General features: G+C 36.7%; 1 protein-coding gene across 2 annotated transcripts in view; it reads left to right on the top strand.

Moving 5' to 3' along the window:
- Positions 1-9,679, top strand: part of CDC27 (cell division cycle 27) — a 72,148-nt gene extending 62,469 nt beyond the window's left edge. For both annotated transcript variants that reach the window (XM_080827382.1, XM_080827381.1), the window contains exons 17-19: positions 4,247-4,321; positions 5,128-5,284; positions 6,923-9,679. In XM_080827382.1, coding sequence (XP_080683508.1) covers positions 4,247-4,321; positions 5,128-5,284; positions 6,923-7,005 — 315 coding nt within the window. In that variant the 3' untranslated portion in view covers positions 7,006-9,679. The remainder of the gene's footprint in view (positions 1-4,246; positions 4,322-5,127; positions 5,285-6,922) is intronic.
- Positions 9,680-15,175: the final 5,496 nt, after the last annotated feature.

Raw genomic sequence — 15,175 nt, 5'->3', positions numbered from 1 at the left:
TGTTTCTCAGTGAGTCTTTGTAATTAAGATTATCAGGGTGGCAGGTATGATAGATGCATGAAATGTTTATAACAATTACAACACACAGTTATAGAAAGAAACCCTATCCATTCTGAACTGTGTGTGGTGAGCAGTGAAGGACTGGGGTTCGTTGTCCCGATTAATATTTCTTTAAAACAGTGGTTCTCAGTATGGCCTGCGAACTTCTGGGGGTCCCCAAAAGTCCTTGCAAGGAGTCTACAAGGTCAAAACTATTTCCAGAGTAATATTTAGATGTTATTTGCCTTTTTCACTCTTGTTCTCTCACCAATGGACAGTAGAATTTTCCAAAAGCTACATGGCAAACAGATTGAATGCATAAGCAGATAAGCGAGTCCAGCTGTTTTAACCAGAGATTTGAAAAAATGTTAAGCATTGCCACTATTCTTAATGACTTACTGTTCTGAAGTTACTTTTCATTAAAAAAATATTATCTATGTTAACATGTAATGCTTTGGTGTTGTTACTTTTAAATTAATGGATAAATGTTTTTAAAACTTTTCACATTTTAATTTCTGATACAGTAAGTATTGATAGCTATAATCCACATTAACAAAAAATTTTGGGGTTCCCCAATAAGCTTTAAGAGTATAAAGAAGTCTGGAGACCCAACAAGTGTGAAAATTGCTTTTTTGCAATATTAAAATCAGTCTCAGGCTTCTTCATTGTGGTACAGGCTTCATCAGTCCCTGTCAGTAATGTTTGACAGGTGTTAACAGTGACTGTAAGTAAATGATATCTGTAACCACAGATCTTTTATCTTGATTCTTTATTCCATGTATATTTTACAATACTTTATAGTATGGAAGGACTAGAAAACAGTCTACCTCGTAGAATTATCGTGTGTAATAAGTCTTCCATTCCCAGACAAGCAGGTGTGATTCTAAGACCCATTCAGCCCAGAAGTATTTTGAGTTTTTCTGTTAGGTTGCCAGCAGTTAGGAAGACAATGAAGTGTTAAGGATGCTCCAGAGTCCCTTACATACTTGTGTAAAAAACACAGCACTTTAAAACAAATATACACGTGTGTGCGCGTGTGTGCCTTTACTCTTCTTTTTTTTTTTTTTAAAGATTTTATTTATTTATTTATTTATTTATTTATTTGACAGAGAGAGAGAGAGAGAGAGATCACAAGTAGGCAGAGCAGCAGGCAGGGGCGGGGGAGGGGGGTGGGGGGTGGAGAAGCAGGCTCCCTGCTGAGCAGAGAGCCTGATGCAGGGCTCCATCCCAGGACCCTGAGATCATGACCTGAGCCAAAGGCAGAGGCGTAAGCCACTGAGCCACCCAGGTGTCCCATATTTTTTATTCCTTTTTATTAGAGAAAACTTCAGACATCACTATACTGTGATAATGAGTCCATGAAACCTACCACCCAGCTACTTTCATACTACTTCCCACAAAAATATTTTTTGTTAATCTTTTATTTTAGATAAAAGTAAAAAATAAAAAATTTACATAAAATTTTTTACATAAAAAATCAGGGTGCCTGGGTGCCTTAGTGGGTTAAAGCCTCTGCCTTCGGCTCAGGTCATGATCCCGAGGTCCTGGGATCGACCCCCGCATTGGGCTCTGATCAGCGGGGAGCCTGCTTCCCTTCCTCTCTCTCTGGCTGCCTCTCTGCCTACCTGTGATCTCTGTCTGTCAAATAAATAAATAAAATCTTTAAAAAAAATTTTTTTTTACATAAAAAATTTACAAAAAAGCCAAGAAATTACATTTGGCCTTATGTTAAGAGAAGGTCAGGTAAGGATGTATTAAATTCTCTTAGAACTGTGAAATATGATTGGTTCCTTATCCTTTATACCCTTCTTAGATAATACGAAAGTCTTATACTAATCAATGAATAAATCCCCTAGTGTTACCCACATGCCCATATAATCCTCTGATATCTTTACTAGCCCACTGTCTTTGATCACTGCTTTATTCCTTATATCTCTTTGGGGGCTTTTTATGAAAGTAACAGGCTTATTACCCAAAAATTCAAATAATATGAAGGTATAAAAAAATACGAAGTTGAATGTGCCTCATAAGGGGACCTTTCAGGGAGGAGCATTGTTAACAACTCAGAACATACTTCTTTAGATCTTTTTCCTCATTATTTATGTATTTTTAATTGTACCTAACAAAGTGGACTTACCCTGTTATGGTAGGCAGGGTAATGATCACTTAAGGATGTCCATGCTCTAATCCTGAGCACCTATGAATGTGTTACCTTACACAGCAGAGGAAACTTTACAGATGAGATTAAGGATACGGACCTTGAGTTGGGGAGAGTATCCTGCCTTATTGAGGCGGTCTAATCATATGAATCTTAAAAGTGGAGTATCTTTCCCAGCTGTAGTCAGAACCAGCAATGAGAAAGACTCAACCAGCCTGTGTAGCCTTTGAAGTTGGAGGAAGGAGGCTACAAGCCAAAAACTGGGTAGCCTCTAGTGCCAAGAAAGGCAGGGAAACAGATACCCTCCAGAAAGGAAGGCACCTTGATTTTAGCCCAGTGAGACTCATATTAGACTTCTAATGCACAGACTGCAAGATTTAAAAAATGTGTCTTGTTTTAAGCCGTCGTAACTATGGTAATTTTTCACATACTGTTCTATAATTTGCTTTTTTCACTTTAACATTCCTATGGAGAGATATTTGATACTTAACTTTTTTTTTTTAATTTATTTATTTGACAGACAGAGATCACAAGTAGGCAGAGAGGCAGGCAGAGAGAGAGAGAGAGAGAGGAGGAAGCAGTCTCCCCACCGAGCAGAGAGCCTGATGCAGGGCTCCATCCCAGGACCCTGGGACCATGACCTGAGCCGAAGGCAGAGTCTTTAACCCACTGAGCCACCCAGGCACCCCTACCTTTTTTTTTTTTTAATCCTAACTTATATTGGATTTTGTTTTTACTACAAAGAGGCATAGAAAAGAAAAGTATATAACCACTGTGGACATTAAAGAGAAATAAAATATAATATTTATGTTAGAAAATTCAAAAAATAATGAAAATTACCAAGGGAGAAATAGAAGGTCCCTTCGCCCCTTTTACCTCAATCACTCCCTCCCCAAGAGTCAGCCATATATATGGGGCATATAAGTATTGATTTCTGCCAGAAAAAAAGAAAAATTTATATATATGCTCACATACATATAAAACATGGGAATACCCGCATAACTGTTTGTATATGTGTGATACATATTTTGTTATGAAAGAAATAGTATTTTTGCATGTACTCTTTTGCATCTCACTTTTTGTTGTTGTTTGTTTTTTTAATTCTTTTAACATATGGTTGAGCACCTACAGATGTAGTGTCCCATAGAGGATGGACCACAATTCATTTAGCGAGGCTATGATTAGACACACCTTGTAGTGATTTGCAGCAGCATGTTGGATTGAATGTTCTTACAAAGATGATTTAGTGAACTTTTTTGAATATATCCCTGAGACAAATGCCTAGCAGCGAGATTGCTGAATCAGTGGTGCAGTTTTTAACTTAATAGATAGTGCTAAATCGTCCTCACAAACAGGTGGCATCAGTTTACAATTCCACCTTCAGTGGTGAGAATGCCTGATTCCTCTCTCTCATGGTAACTTTATGCAACATCAAGTTATTTTTATTTTTGTCCATTTGGTAGGTGAAAAATGGACAATATCTCATTTGGGGAACCAGTTTCATTTTTGATCATCATGTCTTTCTTTTAAATACAAATCTATTTCTCTCTCTTTTCTCTCAATTTCCCCAGCCCTTCAGCAATAGTCAAAAGATTTCTAGACAGTTTTGACTTAATTCAGAGGGTTAAATTTTAGACTCTTCATCATTAGTTAAAATAACAGGTTGGTATTCAAAGCTTAGTGTTTGCATCAGGGAAAAGGTTTATTAACAGAACTTCAGAATTGTTTTATTCTTCAACTTAGTTTTCAATGCTTTCACACAGTGTAATGGAGTATTGTTATTTTAAATAAAATGGTGACAAAAGCATTGTCACGTGCATATGTGTATTCTCAGTGTACTCTGGTGAATTCCTGCCATTTCTTAGTTCCTGTTCTCATAGTATTTTCATCCGTTTTATTTTCACAACAAGAACTAACGCAATAAGGAAGTGCATTGATTAAGATCTAGTATAAGCTTTAGGTAAGATGACTTGGGAAATCAAATAAAGACACTTGCTTAATTAGAACTTTGTAAAATTTTGCTACTCTGTTTTTCTTTGCTTTTTTCAGTCTGCTTTACAAGAACTTGAAGAGTTGAAACAAATTGTTCCCAAAGAATCCCTCGTTTACTTCTTAATAGGAAAGGTAAAGATTGGGGCCATGGTCCTAAACTGTGACTTTGATAACAAATACTAACTTATGAAGAAGATACAATACATATTGTGCACATCTGTTGAGCAAATTCAGCTAGAGCTCTGAACTAAATGCTCTGGGAATAAAGAATGAATTAAGTTAAAACATTTAAGAAGATGATATCCTGATGTAGGAGCAAGAACACACACTCCATAATCCTAAACATACTGTGGTTTTAGAAATATATTAACACTTACAGCCAATGACAGTCCTGAGTTCATAACTGAGATTGTATCTTGGAAAGCTCTTAGCCTCCAATGATAACAAAATACATAGGCATCCCCCAGAAGAAGAAAATTAATGGTTCTCTGTTGTCTTAATGAGAAGAACTGGCTTCCAAGATTTCTAAGACAGACTAGTCAAGACTTTATAGACTTGGCCACTAGATGCCAACTGGTTAAGGTAACTGGGAACAGTGGACAGGTGTTGAGAGTTGATATAACAGCCGTTAAAATCAGTGTAAATAAATGCTAATCAAGCAGCTTATAGTCCATTTCTTTTAGTTGTCATTGATCCAGTCAAAGTATGATTTATTGGAAGCTCACTATCAGACAGAGGCAAGGAATTCTGAAAATATCTGAATATATTAGAAGGAACTCAGGTTAGTCTTGAGTTTTTCTATAGGATGAAAATGGCCTACTTATCAGAATGGGTTTGTAGCATGTAAATCAGAAGCCTATTTAAATTACTAATGTATAGGATTTTATAGTTGAAGCTCACAACTTAATGAAAAATGTAGTGCTGCTGTTTATTTTTAGGTTTACAAGAAGTTAGGTCAAACGCACCTCGCCCTGATGAATTTCTCTTGGGCTATGGATTTAGATCCTAAAGGAGCCAATAACCAGATTAAAGAGGCAATTGATAAGCGCTACCTTCCAGATGATGAGGAGCCAATAACCCAAGAAGAACAGATCAGTGAGTATCATCTATAAGAACCAGGTTTGTATGTATATCAAACCAGAGAGCTAATAAAACATCACCTCAGAGTTAGGCAAAGGGGAACAGATTTTTATTTATGACATGGAATAAAAACATGGAAATTTTCTTGAGTATTAAATATTCAGAGAGCTACCTTTGCATAAGGATTTGTAGGCTGCTTTTTATTTTTTTAACCATGGTATATTTTTTTATACTAAATGGAATTTTAGAGAAACTAAATAGGGCAGTATGTTAACAAAGTGCATGTGGTATCAGGTCACTAATCATTTTGGATCTAATTTGCTGTGTGACTTTGATAAATCCATTGCAGGTTTTTACTAGGACCTCAGTTTAAGTTTAAATACGTAACTAACGCCTGCCTTACCTGCTTCATAGGAATGCGGGGTGGGATGGGGATGATAGATGTAATAGTATGTTGAAGACATTGTAAGTGCTAAGTGAATGAAAAAGAAATTCTTGCATATTTTAAAATATTGACAAAAAAAAGAAAGTATTGACAGATCTGCAGTATGACTATTCAAATTCTCCGAAACTCTAGCAAATTCAAAATCTAAAAATATGGCTAATGTATATAAATTGAAGGGTCAAGAAAAGAAGAGTGAACAAAGATGTAGTTTAAAGCAGTAGTAAATACTCTATCCCTAAATTGAGTGCATATCTTTTTTTAAAGATTTTTCTTTAAATTTTTTTATTTGAGAGAGCATGTAAGTTAGGGAAGGGGCAGAGGGAGAGAATCTTCAAGCAGACTCCCCGCTGAGCGTGGAGCCCTGCATGGGGCTCTGTCCCAGGAACCATGAGATCGTGATCTGAGCTGAAACCAAGAGTCAGATGCTCAACTGACTGAGGCACTCCTATCTTAAAATATATATCTTAAAATAACTAGTGAGAACTAAGTCCTTTTTTAAGTTTTTTCTTTTTAAAGACTGGGGGGGTGGGAGGTGTGGGAGTTGGGGGAAGGGACAGAGGGAGAGAGAGAATCTTAAGCAAGGCCACACCTAGCATGGAGCTGGATGCAGGGCCTGATCTTACAACCCTGACTAAGATCACGACCTGAACTGAAACCAAGAGTGGGTAGCTCAAGTAACTGCCACCTAAGATGCCCCTAATAGTGTTTTTAATAACAAGAGAATTGAGAAACTTCTGATGAGATGAACTGAGATGGCTTTGTTCCAGAAAACTTGGCAGAAGGCTTTAATTAAAATCATAATTCCCGTAATCCCAATAACCCTTTTTAAACTGAGGGTGTATTTTATATTTCTGTGGACTAGCAGGGACTGTTCCCAAAGTAGAGTCAACAGTTGGAGAGAATGTCAGTCTTTTTTCAATGTCTTGAAAATTAGATCTAATTCCTAGGGTAGGAATAAGGAATTCATTAGGGAGAGGCAGCTTTAATATTTAAAACTCTTTAAAGGTTAAATGCAATGAACTGATCTTCTCAGACATGCTGTAAAATAAGGAACCTGAGTTGCATTTTATTGAAGGATATCAGGATTTTTAAGGGTCTTAATTTAAGATCTCTGTCTGCATGGAATAATTTTCCTTACTTGTTTTCATGAACCAAGAAGAAATATTTGTCAGACACCTTACTGTAGACTTTTATTTTTATTTTTAAAGTGGGAACAGATGAATCCCAGGAGAGCAGCATGACAGATGCAGACGACACACAACTTCATGCAGCTGAAAGTGATGAATTTTAACTTCTGGAAATCAGACTTTTGCAACTGGATGTGTGACTAGTGCTGACATGTTTCTTGTCCCTCCATATACTGAGTCTTCACTCTTGAGCCGGCAGTGTCATCATCCATCACTTATACCATGAGTGTGCCACTTTCATTGGACCCTGACTGTACACAGAATGAAAGGCAGTGCAATATTTAGCTGCTAACAAGACTGGCTCTTTCACCAGTATGAATGACAATTTAGGGGGGTAGGATGGGGAACTTTGTTTTCTTTTTTTTTTTCTTTTTTTTTTTTTTCTTTAATCTCCCTTTGTTGGAAAGCTATCATGGAAGGAAGAGTTATGTTTTATCTTGAAGGAACCATTAGATACGGAAAATAGTGATGAACCAGAATTTCTTGGTCGTTTTTCCAAAAATTTGTTTTTATTTGGTTCTGTTCCTGATTAACAGAGTGACTGACCTTCATTTCTAGGTTCTTCAAGAATGGTGTTAGCAAGTGCCAGATGGAACAATAAAAAGACATTGCCTATAACAGAGTAACTTGATTGCCAAGGAATGTAAATTACCTTAAACTTGCAGTGTCTCCCATAAGCAAATGTAATGGGCACATTGGGACTCATGTGTAGGAATCAAATATCCCTCCATACAGTGTACACTTATTCTTGGCAAGAATGCTTTAATGTCTAACCAAGAATTTTAATTTATTCATCTTGCTTCAAAGTGTTGATCATTGTCTTGGTATTGCAAACTTTAAAGTTGTCCCTTTACCATATTGCCTCTTCTCTTTGAGCTCTGTGGGATCACCTTTAACATTCAGAGATGGTAGAGTGTTTGCCCACTGAAAAGCCAAAACAAGGCCCTTAATAGCCATTTAAGTTCACCATAAGAATCAAAATGAGAACACTAAAGTGGAGAGACTATAAGAGATCATGATAGTGAAAGCCTTAATAAAATCAAAATTGTACCATAACTTTGAATCTATATTTGTTCAAGAAAGTATCCCTTTGACTTTTCTAAGTGTTTAAGCAGGGTGCAAGAATGTGTAGTTACCTTTGGTTGAGGTCATTTCCATTCTTTCCGGCTCTCTGCTTCAAATTATTTTCAGTAGCGTGAGTCACCAAAATGTTTACCGAGAGTGATTGGGTTTAGGCTATTAGAAATTTTTAGCTGCAAAAGAAAAACCCCATTCTTATGAAGGAGGTGAGTTCTCTCCTGAGTTTCTCATAAATCGGTGTCTTCGGGGAATGGCCACAATTTTAAAGATCTAATTATGCATAATAAAATGGGAATTATTGGAATTTCACAGTAACAGATTTAAAGTCTTAAATTGTGTATCTCCTTTATTGTAATGTATTGAAATTTTTAGAGAAACTTTAGTTGTTAACTTTTTTTTTTAAGTGCCAATGTCAGAATATAACAAATTATAGTTTCTTATGAATGACAGGCCTACGGTTATTATTTTGGATTATTTGATGAAGGACAAATTTATCTACTGGTTACCTGTACTTGTTAGTCAAGTTGTAAAAATAAGGTGGATTACAGAAGATGTGAACAAAATTTTAACCTGTAGATTCAGTAACTTCCTATCATTTACTATTAATCTGTTCATTTGAATGTGGATTAAATACCATCATAAATTAATTCAAGTCAGAGTCTTAGATTAGGTATTGGTTGCCAGAGAGATATTTAACAAAATTTCCTACCTAAATCCATGTAATATGTGCTGCTTAAAGAAATAATTTATAAGAAAAAGGAAAGGTTGGGAGTAAATGAATATCATTAAAAATTCCCAAAGGCTAGCACTTGGATTCTAACAAATATTCCATTTTGTTCATTAGTTCTGTAATATTTAATTTTATATTCCTTTATTTTTTTAATTGGCAAATCATAAGCCAGCTATATAACATTATCAAATACAAAATTTCATAGAAAGCTTCAACCTGAGCTCAAAGCCTGGAGAAAGCTGAGCTAGAACATAATTTGCTGATGTATAATTATCTTTTTGTACAAAGTAGGAATTTATGTCCTGTGCCAGAGGTGAGAGCCTTTCTGGTACTAATTTTGAGACCAAGGATAAAAGGATAGTTGTGGAAGTCACACCATGGCAATGGCTGGCTATGGGATGCTCAGCCCAAGCTTAGCCTGACTTCATTTTCCTCATCTACTTTCAAAACGTTTAGGTATTTGAAACCGTATTCCCACCTAGTAACTGTTTCTGGCTTGCTTGCTTGCCTTTTTTTTTTTTTTTGCCTGGAATGAGGATCAAATAAACAGAAAAGGACATACATTTTGATCAAGCAAAATGTTTGCTTGAAATTTCAGTAGTTACTTTGAAGGAAATTTAAAATACTACGAATAACATTTTTTTTAGTCTCTTTAAGCTTTTCATACACATACATATATGTGTACACACACACACACTTGTTTGGAAGTTATGTTGTGGCATTGGATATTTTTCCCCCTTGGAAATGGTTCTTAACTCGGGGATTTTAGAAGGTTGGAAATATTTTTTCAAGTGAACAATGGTACTCAAAATAATGAAAGGTGGTCCCTACTTTTTCTGTATTTCATTATTTTAAAATTTTTGTTTTTTTCCAAGAACTGCAAGTTACATTTGAACCATGCTGCTGTTGTACCTTAAACAAAAACTCAGTGATAACCAGTATTTAGTCTATTAAAAATGCTCTTTTTGAAGAAAAAAGTTTGGAAGTCTCTGATTAGCCAGAATATAGTATGGGTCTTCACTGAGAAATATGGTGACCTATTTTCTTTGTGAAAATCCAGGAAAATGCAAGTGTGGGTGTGATGTGTGTGTTCTATTTGCATTGAAACAATGTAATTTTGTGTCTTTTTTTTTTTCTTTTCCTGACTTATTTCAGAAATTGTACAGTCCTTGGGGGCGGGGAGAAAGCCTTTTCTGTTAATATATTTGCAATTCATTAAAGGATACGGAAAATCCCAATAAATTACTTTTGAAAGCAATTTATAATCAAGTTGTTGAAGCTATATAACAGCTGTGCCATCTGTATTTTTATAGTAAGGCACAGCAAAATAGTGAAAAATTAACAGTTTTACACTCCACAAAAGTCTAAGGCAGTGTTTCTCTAATTTTTTTTTTAAACTTAGACCCTCTTCTAATACATACATATACTTTAAAAAAAAAAAAACTCAAATCCTTTTTTAGTATTATTTGGAATTTCCAGATAAATATTGTAACAAAAATGTGGTAATTTTTAGAATATATTTTTTTTCAAACTACAGAAGCCTCTTGCCAGCAGCTGCTACTTTGCAAGTCACCTGCTTATTCTTTAATCATATGATTTCTGAAATGTATTTAAAAGTGACACAAAGCTTTTTTGTTCCAATTAGAATCTTTTAAAAATGAAGAAAGAAATTTTTTTTTCTTTAGATTTTATTTACTTACTTCTCAGAGAGAGCACGTAAGCAGGAGAAGCAGTAGGCAGAGAGAGAAGCAGGCTCCCTCCTGAGCAAGGAGCCCGACTCAGGACTGGATCCCAGGACTCTGGGATCACGACCTGAGCCAAAGGCAGATGCTTAACCAACTGAGCCACCCAGGCATCCCAAGAAAGAAGATCCTGAGAGAAGTAGAATGTAGAAACTAAGTTTTACCCTGGTCTGGTTATCTTGGATAAAGTATAGAGAGCTGAATGGTTTTGTTCAGACTTGAAGAAGGGGTAGAAATCGAGAAGACACATGAAGTGGGATGAGTCGGGCAGATCATTGTGAACGACAGGCTTTATAATCTTCCCTAGAACCTGCCATTTACTGTCAGTTGGACAGGGATAACTAGTAGAAGTGTAAACAGGAAGCAATCTTTGGCTTGTTTATCTGCTAATTAATGGTTCAGTAGAAGTTTTCTTTTTCTTTATAAGTGCAAACTTGGCTAATGGGCTGCATTTAATGAAATCTTGCCAGATGTACTGTGTTACTTGATCTGCCCATAGTATTTTCAGTTCTTCAACCCTATAAACTAGGTGATATTCCATTTTACAGAAAAGAAAAAGGCTTCGGGTATTAGGTAACATAGCTGGACACTTGGGCATTAGGGTATTTCAAAAAAGAGGACTTCCTCTGGCAGTTTCAAATCATATCTCATGTTGACTATTCGGTGTCCTCTCCATTTTTAAGTTATCTGCTATATCATAACATAAAAGTTTGGGTTTTACAGAGGAAACTTTAGTATCAACTGTAGGTTCAGATCTAGCATATGCATAGTCCTTTGATGGTGGTTTGATCTATATCCCGCCTCTCTGTTTTTCTCCTCATACTAAAATTGAAAATGTGTTATCCCTCCTTAAATGACGAGAATTTGCTTTAAGTTAGAAAACAAAGTTAAATTTTTTACCACCAATTTCTTCTCCTATCACAACCATTCTTTTTATATTCAGTACCGTCAAAATAGAATTTTCAGTTTGACGCTAAAAGCTACATTTAAGGAGTAAATTCAAGTCCTTAAAAATGCATGTTTCACAGGAGTTTGAATAAGAAAAGGATTAACAGTAGAAGCTAAGAAGAACAATGAAGTAGAGTTAAGGTTTCTAGTCATGTATTTTTAAAAAGCACTAAGCAGATCTCTAGGAAATAGAGATTTTGCCCCTCAGTAGCTCTGTGACCTAATAGTTTAAGCCTTTTTCTGATCAATACAAAAAAGATGAGATCTACCCATCTTAGCTCACAGAAGACTAAGGATCAAATGTGATAAATCACCATGAAAGTGCTTTGGTTGCACTGTGGTAATAATAATACAATGGTAATAATAGGGTTGAGATGATGTCATGGAAAATTGATTAGGTTGATCCCTAATGGATCAGACATGATCCTGTGAGACAAGTTCACTGTAAAACAGTAAACTCTTGAGTCTAGAACGAGGATTGTCTATGGCCTGCAGGCCAAATGGCTCATTGCCTGTTTCCTTTTATTGGAACAGCCATGCCTATTTGTTTACATGTCCGTGGCTGCTTTCTCGCTTCAAGGATTATGTGGCCTATAAAGCATCAATAGTTACTATCTGTATTTGTGTGTATATTTTTTTAAGATTTTCTTATTTATTTGACAGAGATCACAAGTAGGCAGAGAGGCAGGCAAGGGGTGGGGAAGCAGGCTCCCCCTGAGCAGAGAGCCAGACATGGGGCTCAATCCCAGGATGCTGAGATCATGACCCGAGCCGAAGGCAGAGGCCCAACCCACTGAGCCACCCAGGCGCCCTTGTGTGTATATTTTTAAATATATATGTATATATGTTTTAGATTATACTGTATATATGATCTGACATTTTATATTTTGCAACTCCTGATCTAGAACTTAAAAGCTGTAGAGGTGTAACCATCTGCAAATCACATGTTCTCTGTGGTGCTAGATTCTTAGTCCTTTGTGAGTTAAATAACTGGGCCAGGTGCTACATAAAAAATTCATCAGTTCTTAGTTTTTTAATAATAAGACTTGATTGGGTAAAGGGATTTCCTTATATATAATGGTACTCTTTAAACTTACTGCCAGTCTGTAGCATTTATACCAATGCTACATCTGGGCTCATAATCATTTGAATATCTTGAATAACACTAGCATTTACTTACTTTTTATTTCGCATTTATGGATCACTTTGATATGAGAATATCTCACTTCATCTTCACAGTCTTAAAAGGTAAGGCATGTATTATCTGACACAAGAGGAAACCAAGGCTTAAAGAAACCAGAAATTTGCAGGAAACTCCCAGGAACAACTTGGCAGACTTTTGTTCACACATTACTGGCCAGGACTTGGTCATAGAATCATCCCCAGCTTCAGGGGATGCTGGTAGATTTAGAATCTGGTAAAACGGAATGGGTTTGCTATGACTGGTTTAGATAAATCAGGACTTATCTCCTGATGTCGTACACAAAGAAACAGATTTTGCGAGCAAAGAAGGGGAATGGCTGTTGGTTGGACAGCCAAGAGCCCCTGCCACACTGCTGTAAAGAATTTCCTGCTTTTTGGCAATTGATCTTGTATTCAACTTAGTGAACTTTCTTACCTAAGAGTTTGTAGGGTTTCTATTTAAGATTATACTATCTTCAAATGATATTTATTCCTTTTTAATGCTGTTATAACGTACCTCATTTCTTTTTTCCCTTTTTAACTGCTATGGCCAGGACCACCAATATTACATTGAGCAGTAGCAGCCTTACAGTAGCAAGCACTTACTGTCTTGCCCCCAGTCTTAAAGAAAATGCTTAAACTTTCTCAAACTTTCAACTTGATAAAGTCTCAAGCCACTGTTACACGGCGTGTCCCCCTTGCTAATCTTGTTGCCAACCCTAACACTCAACTCCCACTTCAACTACCATTTATAACCACTGATACTCAATGAAGATACATGTATATTGCTGGTTTTCAATGGCTTTCATCATGACTAGGTCCTGAAATGCATCCCTCTACTAAGCATGTTGAGACTCCTGGGGCTGAAAAGCAATGGCAGTAGCCTGATTACAAATCTGCCCCTCACTTTGCCAAAACAACTCTCAAATCGACCAGAACAAATAAAAACTACACAGGGTTCATGCCTTCACTACTAGAAGCCTGTAACTTCAAATCACCTCCAAGTAGTGGTGGGGGCAGGGGGCGGACAGAGCAGGGGATCCAGTAAGGATCCTGCTACCATCATAAGCCTGTAGGTGTAGAGAGTGAGGAAAGGAGCTGAATCACTCCATGAGACAGCAGAAGGGAGGAGTGCATTTAGAAGAAGCATTAACAGAATCTACAGGGGGGGAAAATGGAACAATAAATACAAAATACTGAACAGTTTGGCCCTCAGTAGGTCACATTCATCGCTTTAGGGAAAGGTTTGAAAATGTATAGAGCCGGGGTAGCAGCTTCAGAAGCCGTGTTCCTGGGGGAGAATGGATAATGAAGAGGTAATGAAAGAGAAGGCGGAAATGTACCACACAGAAAAGAGAAAGCATGTCAACATTTCTTCCCACCCTATGGGCAAAATTCTTAAACTGCACGAAAGAGGGTGGAACTGAAAGATAAGGGTTCTGGAGCTAACAATTGTGTCCATGAAATTACTTTGAATAGAGTACAGCCATCCACATTCTATGAAAAGTCAAAAAATGTCAAAGACTTTCTGCTGGTGAAAAGTCTCCCCAACAAACAACCGCAAAGCTAAAGAAAAGACATATCCTTTCAAAAGCATCTGAGAAAGTGAAAAGCCACCCAATATCAGGAAAAAAGGAAAAAAATGGAAAGGAACAAAAAATGGTGGATTTGAATACACTAAAAACCTTTTGCATGACAAAAAAAAATACAAATGACAAACTGGGAAGAAATATTTGCCCATATGTCACAAATAAAAGACTAATACTCCTAGGGGCACCTGGGTGGCTCAGTGGGTTAAGCCGCTGCCTTCAGCTCAGGTCATGATCCCAGGGTCCTGGGATCGAGCCCCACATCGGGCTTTCTGCTCAGTAGGGAGCCTGCTTCCTTCTCTCTCTCTCTCTCTGCCTGCCTCTCTGCCTACTTGTGATCTCTGTCAAATAAATAAATCTTTAAAAAAAAAAAAAAAGACTAATACTCCTAATGTATAAAAAGGTTTAGTTTTGAGAGAGGACATGAATAGACCCAAAAAGAATTTAAAAATGGCTCTTAACCATGTAAAGTTGTTCACCTTCACTCAATAAGAGAAATGCAAATTAAAACTACATTGAGAGGCGCCTGGCTGGCTCAGTTGGTAGAGCACAGACTCTATCTCAGGGTCATGAGTTCGAGGTCCACACTGGGCACAGAGTTTACTTAAAAAAATAAAGATGCCTAGAGATGTCAGGTCACTGTGCTGTACACCTGAAACATGTACTCTTGTGTGTGTCAACTATACTCAAAAAGTTAAAAACTACATTGAGATACAATTTTTCACCCAATAAATGGGCAAAAATTCAGAACTTGAATATAAATTCGGTTGGCAAAGCTGTGGGAAAACAAGTCATCTCCTACATTGGTGGGGTAATGACACAACCCTCATGAAGAGGAAATCGGCAGTATAGAACACAACTTCATATGCTTCTACTTTCAACTCAGTGATCCCACTTCTAGGAATTTACCCTGAAGATGTACCTCAAAAGAACGATAATACATATGTAAAATTTTATTTATTTTTTAAACGGATTCTTCAAGTTGCTTTTTACTTTTTTTAAT

Source organism: Martes martes (assembly GCF_963455335.1).
Source record: "Martes martes genome assembly, chromosome: 16".
Taxonomy (NCBI): domain Eukaryota; kingdom Metazoa; phylum Chordata; class Mammalia; order Carnivora; family Mustelidae; genus Martes; species Martes martes.
The sequence above is the reverse complement of the archived record's forward strand: the minus strand, read 5'-3'. Positions and strand labels throughout refer to the sequence as shown.